Source organism: Drosophila elegans, unplaced genomic scaffold, assembly GCF_018152505.1.
Source record: "Drosophila elegans isolate 14027-0461.03 unplaced genomic scaffold, ASM1815250v1 contig_208, whole genome shotgun sequence".
Classification (NCBI taxonomy): Eukaryota; Metazoa; Arthropoda; class Insecta; order Diptera; family Drosophilidae; genus Drosophila; species Drosophila elegans.
The window spans coordinates 21,844,567-21,859,294 of record NW_024545578.1 but is presented as its reverse complement, the minus strand read 5'-3'; the positions used below and the strand labels follow the sequence as shown (position 1 = coordinate 21,859,294).

Below are 14,728 nucleotides of genomic sequence, written 5' to 3'. Positions count from 1 at the left end.
GATAAAACAAAAAAAAATTGTGGGCTAAATAATTTTAGACTTTGTTTTGAACCACAAGGCAAAGAAATTTTTTGTTTACTTCCTAAAAATAAAAAAATTGTAATGTTGGTATGTGTAGTTTTAAAAATAAATTTATTCATTTTTCTAAAAAGAAGACTATTTCTGACTGCTAGCCAAATTGAATACGCATTCTCAAATCACACTTCACCTTTTTCTTAAAATTCTATATTGTTTGTCTCAACTTCGTGGTTAGGAATAGTAATAAAAATGATTACTCAAGTTAAACGAATGGGTCTGGTTTCTTATCAGCTGAAAGGGCAGACAAGCGGTTGCATTTCGAAAATCCCAGACAGAAGTTCACTGGGATGCCCACCACTCGTGGGCACCAACACATCGGGGAGATCACTCCGCCTCCGCTCTTGCGACCCGTAAAAGTTCTGGGCAACATCTGTTTCCCGAAAAGGAAATCGAACAGCAACAAAAACAAGAAGCAACCGCCGAGCTAAAAAAAAAAAAAATAAACAAAAGAAAACCAAACTAGTTCCTCCACGAGTTTTGGATGCTAACCGGTTTCGGCTTTTGTACACCCGTTCTGTTGTTTTTTTCCTACATAATACAACATTATTAAATGTTTGCATCTGGTTACATGTGCCAAAAATCGTTTGATTATACAAGCCAGTTTTTGTCTCGTTTATTTTATTTTTTTTTTTTTTGTTGAATTTGCCAAAACATCTTGAATATTGATAGAAGCAATTAGCGCCCTCCGATCGACAAAAGAGGGACGCCCCCATGGCGATTGAAAAGTGAGAGTTGATGTCGATCGGCATCCCACAGTTGATCGCGAAGCGGCCTGGCTAGCGGACGTGTCCAGCTGCGATCCCCGAAAGAAAACCCATCGAAGAATCCGAAATGAATCTGTCAGTTCCGGTGCTCATTGTGGCCCTCATCTGCCTGGGAGTTGCGTCGGCATACCCCCAACTGAGGCAGCGCAACGAGAAGCAGGTCCAGACCGGAGAGGAGGATTTGCGTAAGTCTGGAGGCTTAACTAATTAATTAACTATATATATTTGCTCAGACGAATTCCAAACTTGGCATCATGGAATAAGAAATTTAATAATGCTTCAGAAGTCTCAAAATCTGTTGTTTAAGTGTTTTAAATTTTGTAATTGCGTTTAACACTGTACACAGAATAAATATAGCCTAGCGTATACAGAATTTGAAGATTACAAAAATAACCTATCTTTGATTTTTGTTTGTTTAAAGTTAAACAAAAACTTTCTTAAACCTCTTTTTTTTGTGGAATTAATATTTTTGTTTAAGTCCTGTTTTAATCATTGTTTTTATAGGCATATTTTTGTTTGAAAAAATCTAAGATTCTACTCTTGCAAAAAAGAAAAAATAGAAAAAATGCATTGACTTTAAATTTTATCACTCATACGTACTGTTGCCTTTGATCAAATATTTTATTTTCAACCTTGTCACTTTAACAATCGTGATGGGATCAATAAATTGAATTTCTTTTTTGTTTTTATCTGAGATTAAAATTTCTTATAACAAAACCGACCTAATGTACAAACGAGTTTTTTAACAAGTTTCATTAAAATCATTCAGTTTTAAAATGTTAAATAACAAATTCAAACATAGATTTAAAAAAATAAGTATTCTTAGCTACTTTAAGTAAAAAAGGCAATAATTTACTAAAGTCTGATATCTATATTTATAATTTAATCGTTTCTTACAGCCTCCAAAGGCGCCACTATTGAGGAAGTAGTGGTGGAATCTGCCTTGTACATCAAACCGAAATCGAACCCTCAAGTGCGACGCGTTCGTTCCGTTTTGAATCAAGGATCAGGAGTCACCCACAAGCGGGTGAAGCGTCAGCGTCAGCGAGGATTCGGTGATCGGTATGCCGGAAATCCTGGATTCGGCAACGGTTTCGGTGGTAATCAGGGATTTGGCGGCAATCAGGGATTCGGTGGTAATCAAGGATTTGGTATAAATGTGCAGGCAGGCACATCGGCCGGAGCTGGAGGAACCAAGGCGGGCGTGGATGTTGGAGCCGGACCGGATGGCGGCAATGCCAACGCCAATGTTGAGTTGAATCCATTGGGACCACTCGGACCAAATGGCTACAACCAGGAGCAGGCCGCCTCAAATGGGGCTGCCCACAATAACTACAACAATGGACTGAACTCCGGCTCCTCGGCGGCCATTGGACAGGCGCAGGGCTTCCAATCGCAGAGTGCAAATGGATCTTTCGGTGCCTCCTCCGCCAGCACGGCTACTCAGTCCCAGAACTTCGGTCCCTTTGGGTCCAATAATGCGGCAGGTGCCTCGTTGAGTCAGGTGTATCATCTGCCCAATGGACAGACGATCAACTTCAGCTCCGGCAACTCCTTCGCCAACGGAGGAGCCAACCGGGGCAGTAGCCACGGATCGGCGGTTTCCGTGAGCCGCTAAGAGCATGGTGCACTTTGCAGGGAAAATACCTCCAAGTTAATCCATTGTCAGCAATCCTATGTGCAAATGTCTAAAATATGCAAATAAAAATTTATGATTGAGTCGAACATTAATTGGAATAATTGATAGGCAGTTAATGGTGAGTATACTTAAGCCCTTGAATATTGAATAATACAAACTAAAGTATTTTTTAGACAAATCCTTAAGATGGGCATCGTTCCAAAATCAAGTGTAGAATTCGGTTAATAAGTAATTAAAAGCATTTTGATGCCTTACATTGTTTTGTGCAAAAACATTTTAATATTAAAGGCACAAAATAGCAGTTAATTTGAGACTTGTATTTCATTTCTTTAAAATTTAAAGTTATCGAAGACCTTTTTATTTTTATGTAAAGTCTATAAGTGTGACTTTCGGCCTTTAAAGTATAAATCAGTCATATTCTGAATATTGCTTGATCATTCTTCTCTAAAAAATGTCTGTTTATATTCGGTCTTTCTCTGCTGAAGAATTTGCGTTTTTGGATACCCTTCTGTTGTGACACCTAACACTTTGAGTAGAAAACCAATAACAACGAATTCTTTAGCGGATAATACCTTAAAAATGATTTTGTTTCTCAAAAAAAGGCAATTTGTAAAAAAAAAATTTGGTTTTTGGGTTTCATATGCCTGATAAGCGGGAAATATTTACTTTTCTTTGTGACTAGGAAAAGTCTTGCCATTAGCGACATTGCAAATTTGATTGATTTTATTTCTTGGGGTTTTTAACAATAATTACAAATATATTTTTGTTTTAAAGCTTACAAGTCACCTAAGGACTTGGGTCTTACCGGTTTTCATATTAGACTTATAGTGTCCCTGAATTGTAATTCAGCTTTTTAATAACCAAATTGTAAGAAAACTAGCTTCATATTCCATAATTTTTGGCGGCTGAGCAGCAGCAAAGCACCGGCAGAGCATTACACAAACAGTATAAAACAGCACTGATTTAAATTTTAGTTTCCCCAATGTTGCTTTTAAAATTAGTTTTTGCTAACAGAAAAATTAAGAATCGTTTTCAAATTATTGCTACAATTAATGGGATTAAATTGTAAAATGGTTGATCTTTATTTGCGCGACTATGCCCAACTAATGTTCCTTAACATAACTAATCCGACTCGCTCTCGCTTTCCGACTGGAAGTCACCCACTTCGATGGAAAACTTGTACTCCTGATCGCAACCCAAGTAGGAATCGCTCATGTAGTACAACTTGTACTCGTGTTTGCCCGGACTGGGGGCCACAAAGTCCAGCTTGACTTTAGCCTTCTGCTGCAGCGTGAGCCGTTTGATGGAGAGCAGGGAGTTGGTCTTGGGATCACCGATGACCACCCACCATCCCTCTTCGCGTTTCTGCGGGAAGAAGGGTGCGATGACTGGGCCGGTCACTTCATCCTCACGCTCCAATTGAACCACCACATTGACGGTTGAGCCTGAGTTGATGCGATCCTTGTCCACCACCTCGTAGTTGAGCTCAATGTTGGGATACCGGTTACAGAAACGGGCCACATCGGCCATTTGCAAATCGGAGAGCTGCAGCAGGCGGGTGCGGTCCTCATCCTCCAGTTCCATGATGTCGAAAACGGTTTCGATTTTCTAAAAAATACACACAAAGCAAATAAGTAAAATTAAGATGTTTGCATATGTTTTTCTCACCTTTTCTGTGCATCGCTTGACAATCTCGGGACTGAAGTGCGGCAACTGCTTCAAATACGAGTCCTTGGTCCACATGGCCTGTGTGACCATCTGCGCGAGCTCCATGGCAGCCACAGCCGGCGAAAGCCAGCCATTCGAACTCAGCACATCCACACAGGCTTGGATGAGTCGGATTGCCTTGCTAAGTATCTGCTCCGTGTCACCCTGCAGTTCCGGTCCCAATTGCAATCGCGAAAGATGAGCCTGCAGCAGCAAATTGGTCTTAATGTGTGGATCATTGAACCTGAAAAGTGATGGGTTTAGTTGTTTTCCGGTGTAAGTAAAGTAAGAGCAACTTACTTTGGAGCCGTTTCATTGGGCCCGGTGAGCTTGTTTGGTAGTCGCTGCGACAGAGTGCGTAGAACCTGCTCCTCATGGTGCCTGACCACAACATCCTCGTACTCAGCGGCAGATGAAATGATCTCCAACAGGCCACGCACTTTCGTTTTGCTGTTCAATGACAAACTGAAGAGTTCTAAGGGGGAAAAAGAACAAACGTTTTAGGCTAAAATAAAGATAATTGAATGGTAAACATTTGCCAACTTACCAATCGTTGTGTAGTTAATGTAATAATAGGCCGCAATCATGCCCAGATTAAGTGGCAGAGTGTCCATATCGTCCTCCACGCTGATACACTTTGACTGCTCGAGATCGCTGAGCGTATTTTCCACCAACTCCGATAGATGATCGGACAGATGGCGATGCGTGACGCCCTGCAGATTGTAGTAATTGGGATTTTGGGTCAATCTCCTGTACAGGAACGTCCAGGTGAGATAATCCACGGCATCCTGCTTGTTCTCAATGGTCTTGGTCACCACCTCTGCGTTGAAGTGATCGTGCATTCGATGATCCAAATGACTTTCAATGGGCAGCGGCTCGTTGATGAACTTCTTGAAGAAGTCCTTTTTGCTGCTCTGGCACATCAGCACGCACTTGGCATCCGCATCCTCGTTGGGCCGATTGGCTCGTCCAATCATCTGCAGCACATCGGTGATGGGATAATCCTCGTACGAATGATTCTTGCCATTGTAGAACTGTGTGTCCATGATGATCACCAAGTGAGCCGAGATGCTCATGCCCCAGCACAGGTCCTTGGAGACAACAGCCACTTGCACAGCTCCGGAGTCAAAGAGTTGTTCGACCAGGCGATGATCGGAGGCGGACAGTCCCTCGTGGAGGTAGGCCACACCTTGGGCCAAGGTCTCCTTCAAAGTCTTGTCCGTCATTCGCTCCAGGAATGGCTTGATGTCCTCCTCCTCGGCATGGAAGAATCGATTTGGCTGCAAATCCGAGGCGGCATAGGTCAGCACATCAATAGCCGTGAGTCTGGCCTGCTTTCTGGACGAGACGAAAACAATCACAGGCTTGTGGGCGCTGTACTTGAGAATGGCATTGTAAACCGGCTTGGACATTGTGGCTATCCTGGTGGCATTGTGGGTGACATTAAATCCTTGGATGTGCAGCTCCAGCGGAATGGGCCGCACACTTGGATGGAAGTTGAAGGTGGCATTCGGATTACAGCCCAGCCACTGGGCCACATCCCTGGCATCGGTCAGTGAGGCGGACAAGGCCACTATCCTGATCTGCTTCTCAATCTGCGAGCTAATGTAGCGCATCCTAGAGCATACAATCTCCAGCACAGGACCATCCTCGCCGCCCACCAGCTGCAGTTCGTCCACAATGAACAGGTTAACCAGTTGCACGTTCTTCCTCTGCTTCCATCTGCGCGACAACACATCCCACTTGTCCGCAGTGGTGATCACCAGCTGTCCCTTGGCAATTAGCTTCAGATCGGTGCCGGTTTCGCCCGTTAATTTAACCACTTTTATGTCTAGTGCACCAAACTTTCCATGCCAATCAGCAAAGACCAGATCGGCCAGCGCTTCTTGCGAAACCAAGTACACACATCGGGCATCCGTTTGAGTGGTAAACAAGCGCATAATGGCAAACTCTGCAATGGTCATCTTTCCGGATCCAGTTGGTGCACCCACAAAGACGTTCTCATCGCTGTTGTAGACCGCGTTGAAGACCTGCGTCTGGATGGGATTGAACTGCGGGAAGTGTTGCGAGTAAAACGCTTCGAACTTGGGTTGCCGCAAAGCACTGATGGGCAGCGGTTGCAGATCCAGCAGTTCCGTAGGTGGCATATTCTTCTCGGGCAGAATCAAGTGTCGGAAGGAGACGGGCAACTGGGTCTCTGCTCCTATCCACCGATCCGAGACAATCCGGAGGAAGTACTGCGGTGGCAGTGGCTCAAAAACTGGCACAAAGAATTTCAGCTGATGCTCGTCCTGGGAATACTTTTGCTTCAGCAGGAAGAACTCGTGATGGAGAATGAGTTCAGAGTCCACATCTTCAATTAAGACCCAGAAACCTTCGGACGCGCCATGCACCTTCTCGTCCCATTGGAAATCTGGGGTGATGGTGAGCTCTACTCTTAGTGTTCCCCTTGTTATGGGTTGAATGTGCGTGGAAAGCTCCAGCTTGGGAAACTGGTGCACAAACTTGTGGATGGTTTTGCCAAGCTTGGGCACTCTTATCAGCTCACCCAGTTCATGGGGCTCCAAGTCATAGAGCCTTCCCCAAGGGAAGTGCTTCTTCTCCAGCTTCTTGGCAATCTCATCGGGCATCTTCTTGAACTGCCTGAGTGGTGTCATCGATTGCCACATCCTGCGGTCGATCATTTTGCACAGCGTCAACGTTTTGTCTGCCAATTGAGCCCATCCGCGGGTCAGCACAATCTCAAAGATGGCCCGCATCAAACGGGCAGCGGATTGGGTGATGAACACCATGTCCGACATCAAGGCGAAGCCCTCCAGTTTCAATTGAGAGATATATGCCTGCAGCAGGACGTTAACCTTGGCACTATGCTCCTCAATGGACTCCTTAATTGGAATGGGTACTCGTTCCATTAGCTTTTGCAGCTCCAACTTTTCCTCTTCCCTGACGGAAATGTGTCGAAACTCGGAGGACAAAGAAAATACGCGGAACAGCTCAATCTCGCTGAGAGTTTGCTTCAGCAGCTGATTGTAAGTCAGCATGGTTTCGTGGGTCAGGTAGTAGTGAGAGGCAATCCGCCCCAGATCCGTCACCTGAAAGTGTCCCGTCTTTCGATCGTACTTCACGAGACCACTCCGCTCCAGACAGCAGGCTGCAGTGTGCAGGAGATCCGCTCGATGCTGCTCCAACAGCGGATCCGCTTTTATGGCATCGTGAGAAACTCCGTACAGCGTGGGATTTCTCAGCATCCTGATGTACAGATAAGTGTATCCCAGCCAGTTAACCGCATCCTGCAGATGTTGGACGGTTCCCAGCACAATCTCCGCATTCAACATGTCCGGAAGCTTGGATATGAATTGCGACTCAATGGGCAACTGTTGGTTAAGCAGGGAGAGATAGAACTGCAGCTCGCTGTGATTAGTGATGAGGATACCCTCGCCCTTGGTGTCGTACTGCGGTCTTCCGGCACGACCCAACATCTGCAGGACATCCAAAGCACTCAGCTCCACCCAGCGTCCCTTTTCCGGATTGTACACTTGCGTTCCTTTGATTATTACCGTGTGAGCGGGGAGATTCACACCCCAGGCTAGCGTGGCGGTGGAAACCAGCACCTGGATATGCCGATCCGCGAAAAGATCCTCCACCAGGGTACGATCGACACGGGTCATCCCAGCATGATGGATGGCGAAGCCGTAGGGCAGCAGCTCCTTCAGCTCGGTGTTCTTCACTTGCTCCGCTTCCGTGCGCAGCACTTCCATGCTGGCCGAACCCTCCCTCAGGAAGCTACCGAGGGTATCTTGCTCCAGGCACATGTCCCTCACTGCTCTGGCCGTTTTTCCGGTCTCCTTGCGCGAGTGTACGAAGACCAGCACCTGATTCCGACCAGCATGCTCCATGGTCTTCTCGTAAACAATCTCGTTCATCACCTGGAAGCGTTTCAGGGCCTTCTTCTCCGTCACACCGATATACTGCTGCTCCAGGGACACCGGCCGATAGCTGTTGTCAAAGTAGAAGAGGCCCTTGTCGGGCTTCACACGCAAGAAGGTGGCCACATCCTGGTAGTTTGGCAGTGTGGCAGACAAGCCCACCAGTCGCACCTCCTCCTGGGTGGTCTCGATGTTCCTAATGGTACGAGCCACCAGGGCCTCCAGCACCGGACCACGCTCGTCATGAAGCAGATGGATCTCATCGATGATAACCAATCGCACCAGGCTCACAAATGTACGCTCGCCTCCCTTGCGAGTGATGATATCCCACTTTTCCGGTGTGCACACAATCACCTGGGTGGCTGCAATCTGTTCCCTGGTCAGCTGGTGATCTCCAGTCAACTCAGAGACGGTTAGATTATAGCAGGCAAGGCGTCGTCCAAAGTTGCCCACCATTTCCTGTACCAGCGATTTCATGGGAGCCACGTAGATGATCTTGAAATCCTGCGCATTGATAGTTCCGTCTTCGTTGATGTGCTTACCAATCTCCCGCATCATGGTAAGCAGGGCCACATTGGTCTTACCCGCTCCAGTGGGGGCACACAGCAGCATATTCTCATCACTGTCCAGAGCGGCTTTGTATAGGCGACTTTGGATGCGATTAAGTGTCTTGAAGCCTTCAAAAACGGGTTGCACGTATTTCGGCAGCTTGTCCACCGGCTGCAGTTCCTCATTGGCATCAAAGGGAACTGGTTTCAGGGCAGGCACGTGCACCTCTTCGTAGCCTTTGCGCTGTTTTCTGTAGGAACCATCGGGCAGCTGGCAGCGCTTGTTGGCCATGAAATGGGATCCCTGCGTGAACGCCATCTCGTCCAACTCGAGCAGCTGCCGCACACCGGCCACCTGACCTGCAGCCGCCGCTCCACCATCCTCGGCATCGCCCTTGCCACGCTTGCTGCCCCTGGATTCACCCTCATCCTGATCCTCTGCCTTTCCCGTGTCCAATTGCCGAAGGATCTTGGCCAGGGCGGAATTTCCACGCATCTTCTCGCGAATCCTTTGCCGCTCGCTGTCCGTCTGAGCCGAAGCCAGCATGGTGCAGTACAGGACCATCTGGCGGTTGAGTTTCAACTGCTTGATAAAGTCAAAGCAATCGTAGCCCAGCAGAAGCACCAGTTGGTTTTCGCAATCGCGATCGTCGGCGGCATCTTTGAGGATCTTGAGCACATCGGCCGCCTTGCTCTGCGACACCATGGCATCTTTGTAGAACTTGCTCAGGCAGCGCTGCAACCAATACGCATCTATGTCCAAGGGATGCAGGGAACGCTCCTTCTTCACATTATTGGCTGCCTCCTCGTTGGCCAGCTGTGGTTGGAAATACAAATTATTAAGAGGAAACTTAAGTTTAGTTATTCGACTCACATTCTCAGCATGCAGGGTGTGATCAATGCGCGCCTCTTCGCCCTCATCCTGGGCATCGTCATCGCGAATCTCGCCATACATGTCGTTATCGCTCTCCTCCTCGGATTCCTCAAACTGCACATTGATGCCGTAGGTTTCATCGATCTGCTCCTCGTTGTTGGGTGCAGCAGTCAATGCGTTCACCGCATCGCTGCCAAAGTCTGTGATCTTCTTGCCCAGATTGACCAGCAGGGCGAAGCGCTCATCGGTGACTGCGCCCAGCAAGCTGTCCACGTCTCTTTTTCGCTCCCGATCCTTCAGGCGATCGTTCTTCAGCACAGCCAAAATCTCGTCGGCGGCACCGCACAGGATGTCCCTGGGCTGATCCCCCAGAGCCTCCTGGATGAAACTGAGCAGGACCTCGTAGGTCTGGCGGGTTTCCTGCGTCTTGGGCCGGTAGACAATGCCCACCATCTCGTCGATGCCCTCGGAGAGCAGGGTGGCACCCTTCATCCGCTCGAAATCGTACTGGGCCTCATCTCGCTTCTGGCGCTTCACCTTGCGCTCCTCCGTTTTCTCCGGCTTCGTCCGCTGGTAGCGATCGCCCATGCGGGTCCCGTCCAGTTTTCCCACGAGGGAACACACCTCGCCGGTGGCCTCATCGCGTCGCGGTCTTTCGATTAGTCGAACATCGGCTTGCAGCACAAGATTGGAGTTCTGAAACATAAAAAACACATTTTACATGTTTGCGAAATCTTTTGCAGACGCCGCATGGACAGGGAAAAGTTTTTTTCCGGGCGGGATTCCGTACTTACCGCCTTGTACTCGTACTGCAGCTGACGTGCTGCGGCATCCGCCATGTCTGTTAATAAGTTTGCAGAGTTTTTTTTATACTTAAATTAACTTATTTTTATAGATTTCTCAATTAAATTGTAGTGAAAAGCCGCTGCTTGTGGTTTGGCCACCACACAGAGTTGCATTCGAATCGTTCACACAGAAGTGGCATTCACACAAAAGATTTGTATTTGGTATTTTTTTTTTGGTCCACTCTTGTATATCTATATATTTTAATATCTATTTATTTGATTTAAAAAAATGTTTTTAATTTCTATTTCAGTAAAATAATAATTACACAATTCGAGCAATACAACAAAAAAAACCAAACTTTGTATATTTGCACTAGTACTTTGTGTACCTACTTTACTCTCTTTTGGAAGTTAAAATACACATTTTTTTTATAATTTTTGTACAAAGTACGTATTACCACGTAATCAACAGTTGATGATAGCTGTTTAAAATATTTTTTTAAATTATTTATTATACCCATTTTACATCACAATTTTTTGAAAACAATTCATGCTTTTTAAGTTTTAATGTCTTAATATATTCAAAATCTTTAATTGTTGTAAACAAAACTATGATGTTTATTTGTTAATTCAATTCAAGGTTATCAAAAAAAACTGTTTTTTAAGTATTATATTAATTAAATATAAAACACATAGCTAACGGTAATTCTTTTAAATGAAAGTGGTATTTTTTGGTATAGTATCCAGCGCTTTGGTCACACTAATGTCAACGCCGGCAGCGACGCTGGCGTCTATTTACAACGCATCGTTTTTGTTTATTGTTCAGTCAAATCGAATTCCGGCGGTCATGAGCTTATATATGAGGCTGCAGCTGGTTTAACTGGAAACATTTGTGGTCCGTCGACTGTTCGAGATCATTGCACACGACTGTCACAAGTCATCAGCATCGAGGAAACCGGAGACCAGGTGGGAACCCAGTGAGAACCAGTGCCAACATGTTGCTGCCCCCGCACCAAGAAGCCTGCAACCCCGGCTTCTGCGACTGCCCCTTTCCCAACTCCATGGAGGTGACCAGCCACAAGGGCCACATACCCGACCTGGTTCGGTGCCGCTGCGGCGAGGATGAGCCCGGCAATGCGAGTCCCTGGAAGTGGCATGCCACAGACGAATCGGATGCCATTGTTACGGACAGGGACGTCATCTTCCATCCCACCTACAGCCAGGGCACGGCGATTGTGCGAGGAGAACGGGCCCTAAAACCTGGCATGGTCCACTTCTGGGAGATGCGCGTCATCACGACGCTGGCCGGCACAGATGTGGTGAGTTATCAGTCCGACTTGGCTGTTGGCAACTAGTTGGAATGCTCTCCGAGATGAATGTCAGTCAAAGTCGCCGTCTGAAAATAGAACACTGCCTGCGACGGCATCTGGTGTGCTCGATTCCATTGGAAACAATTTAATTGTTGGCTGAATTGTACTAGGGATTACAGATTACAACGCGGGCGATAAGATAACAGACGCAGCGGGACGAGGAAATCTCAGCGGGCAGACCAACTAGATGATAAGCCAGCAAAAGTTCAATGTAAACAATGTGTCTTCCCTTTTTTCCGCCTTAGATGTTCGGGATCGGAACGGAGAGCGTTAATCTAGGGCAGTTCAAGTTCCACTTTGTCTCGGCACTGGGCACCAATGCCCAGTCCTGGGGCTTCTCGTACTCCGGCCGTATCCAGCACTGCGGCGAGCAGCTGCCCTACGGCCAAAAGTTCTCGCAGGGCTGCCTGATTGGAGTGTGCTTGGATCGGACGCGGGGCCATCTGGAGTTCTATCTGAACCGCCGATCGCTGGGAGTGGCCTACACCAATGTGCCCACGGATCCGGATGTGAACATATATCCCATGGTCTGTTCCACGGCGGCCAAGTCTGTGATAAGGCTGATCAACTGCACGTCACAGCCGGTGACGCTGCAGTTGCGATCCTTTCAAGCTCTGTCCCGGCAGCCGCTGAAGCTTGCCGAATTACGTCAGATGCCGGGCCTCAAGGGCATTCTGCAATCCTACTGGTTCCTGGCGCCGCCAGTTCGTTACTCGCGCAACTCCCGCGAAGAAGAATTGGATTTGGGCGACGAGGCAGTGCTCTCCAGCTCCAAGCTGAGGCTGGGACGCAAGCAAAAATACCGAGGTGAGATCACTGAGTCACCATCACTTCTCTAGCGATGCGATCAATCTTTCCACCATTTTACACTCATAGAAACGGACGATGCAGGCGTTGACGACGACGACTTGTACGCCAATGCCCACAAGATCACGTTGCGGCGCAGTGAAAGCGGTGACGAGGAGCGCACCGCTTCCGTCCACGAGATGTGCGACGAGTACTTCCACTACCTGCTGTAGGACCTAGAAACCATATCAAAATATTAAATTATGCATTTATGTGAAGGATCGTCATGATTAATGTTTTAAGTAGAGCTGTTAAAACAACGCTTAATCTGCGTTACGTTAAGCGGCTGAAATATATTTATTTAAATAGCCGTCTTCGAAATTAAAAGAAACTAAATCATAACCAAAAAAATGTGCTTTTTCTTGTGATTATAATGTTTTTAAATCTAAGGTATTAATAATAAAAATAATAATGATAGTAAAAATAATAATTATTAAAATAATAAAAATAATAATATTAAGGAAAAATAAAAAAGGAGTAAAGTACAGAACACAAAATAATCAAAGCAATCATAAAGCAAATCAAGATTACAAACATTAATTAATAAGAGAAAATCATAAGGGTTAAAATCATAAAAATAATTAACATGTTATTAAATATATCTCTTAAATTTATGGGAATTAAATTTACTGGAAGATAAGTTTATTAGAGGTCTTTATTTTTTTTATTTTTAAAGTAACGTGCATGCAGTCGATTTTTATTTTTTAAATTTGAATTTGAATGTAAACCGCGCAGGTTAAAGTGTTGGGCATCGTCGATTTCAATATGTTTGAAGTCGGCGGTTTATTCTTATCTGCTTGAGGTCAGGGTTCGGTGATTAACCCCAGAAAAAAAGTTAGCCGGCATTAGCCCAAAAACATTTAATATAACAATATTTTAATTAATGTGGAAAATTGCATACCCAAAATAGTACCTATTTAACTTCTATGAATTCTATTTAAGTTAATTATGATTTAAATTTAAATTACATTTACAGATGTTAAAATCACGTCCGAAAACAAACAATATTTTTTTAATTTTTAAGTAACTAAAAACGGCTTAGATGAAAGTCAAAGCGAAATATATTAAAGTTAAGTACAAAATATTTGGATTCACTACATTTTTGTTTTCCAATGAATTTACATGACATTCTTGAAATTAAGTAACTCTAGCTTGTGGATTGCAGATCGATTATCTCACAATTTTTCAAAAGCGCAGCCGCTTCAGTCACAAACTGCACTCCATTGTGATCGGAAGTTTTTCCAAAACCAGCTTCTAAATTGTTACTCATCCGGTAAATCGGTATTGGCATGTCTTCCAGGTTCTGCGACTGCAGGTTCCCCAGCTCCACAGAGATATGGTCTCACATGGGTCACATAACCGACTTAACCAGCTGCAGATGCGGCAAGTTTGGGATCGCAAACGCCAATCCCTGGCTATGGGACAGCAATGGGCAGTCGGATGCATTGATCGCCGGTGAAGACATCGTTTTTCATCCCACCAGAAGTCGGGGCACTGCCATGGTAAGGGGAAACCGATCCCTGGAGCCAGGCATGGTCCACTATTGGGAGATGCTCGCTATCTCTCCTCTAGTCGGCTCTGATGTGGTAAGTCGGCTAATCTTTAGTCTTGAAAATCAACTTGGTAGCTCTGATAAAGTGCAAAAAATATAGTTTAATCAGCCCTAGGTTTTATGCCTTATCTACAATCTGTTTTCCAATTCTCCTCCTAGATGTTTGGCATTGGAATGCAGAGCGTTGATCTCACTCAACATGAATTCAAATATGTTTCGGCTTTGGGCAGCGATGACTATTCCTGGGGCATCTCGTACTCTGGAAACATTCAGCACTGCGCCAAACAGTCGTCCTATGGCCAAAACTTTTCCCAGGGCTGCCTGATTGGCGTGTGCCTGGATCGCTCTCGCGGTCACTTGGAGTTCTATCTAAACCGAAGGAGCTTGGGCGTGGCCTTCACCAATGTGCCCGTGGATCCAACCGTACACATATATCCCATGGTCTGCTCTACGTCCTTTAGAACTGTGATAAGACTGATCAATTCCACGTCAGTGCCCGATACACTGCTGCTTCGATCCTTCCAAACATTGTCCATCCAGAAGCCAGAGCAGCTCTTCATACTGCGTCAGATACCGGGATTGTGGGAATCACACTGGTTCCTAGACATGCCAACTCATGGCTCCAGATGATCAGTATAC

General features: G+C 45.9%; 4 protein-coding genes across 4 annotated transcripts; 3 read left to right on the top strand and 1 right to left on the bottom strand.

The window, feature by feature from the left end:
• Positions 1 to 787: 787 nt before the first annotated feature.
• Positions 788 to 2,567, top strand: LOC108142869 (ATP-dependent RNA helicase glh-2). The gene is made up of 2 exons (XM_017266942.2): positions 788 to 1,027; positions 1,742 to 2,567. Exons 1-2 carry the CDS (start codon positions 910 to 912, stop codon positions 2,458 to 2,460), a joined length of 837 nt encoding a protein of 278 aa, XP_017122431.1. The 5' UTR covers positions 788 to 909; the 3' UTR covers positions 2,461 to 2,567.
• Positions 2,568 to 3,539: 972 nt separating this feature from the next.
• On the bottom strand, positions 3,540 to 10,494 carry LOC108142580 (putative U5 small nuclear ribonucleoprotein 200 kDa helicase). The gene is made up of 6 exons (XM_017266534.2): positions 10,331 to 10,494; positions 9,537 to 10,232; positions 4,736 to 9,479; positions 4,489 to 4,663; positions 4,150 to 4,432; positions 3,540 to 4,089 (listed from the first exon to the last, which is right to left on the bottom strand). The coding sequence occupies exons 1-6, from the start codon at positions 10,373 to 10,375 to the stop codon at positions 3,604 to 3,606; spliced, it is 6,429 nt and encodes a 2,142-aa protein (XP_017122023.1). The 5' UTR covers positions 10,376 to 10,494; the 3' UTR covers positions 3,540 to 3,603.
• A 650-nt stretch (positions 10,495 to 11,144) lies between these two features.
• Positions 11,145 to 12,879, top strand: LOC108142863 (SPRY domain-containing SOCS box protein 3-like). The gene is made up of 3 exons (XM_017266936.2): positions 11,145 to 11,640; positions 11,937 to 12,498; positions 12,568 to 12,879. Exons 1-3 carry the CDS (start codon positions 11,317 to 11,319, stop codon positions 12,708 to 12,710), a joined length of 1,029 nt encoding a protein of 342 aa, XP_017122425.1. The 5' UTR covers positions 11,145 to 11,316; the 3' UTR covers positions 12,711 to 12,879.
• Positions 12,880 to 12,984: 105 nt separating this feature from the next.
• Positions 12,985 to 14,719, top strand: LOC108142467 (SPRY domain-containing SOCS box protein 3). Its single transcript, XM_017266348.2, has 2 exons — positions 12,985 to 14,123; positions 14,249 to 14,719. Exons 1-2 carry the CDS (start codon positions 13,827 to 13,829, stop codon positions 14,717 to 14,719), a joined length of 768 nt encoding a protein of 255 aa, XP_017121837.2. The 5' UTR covers positions 12,985 to 13,826.
• The last annotated feature ends 9 nt before the right edge of the window (positions 14,720 to 14,728 follow it).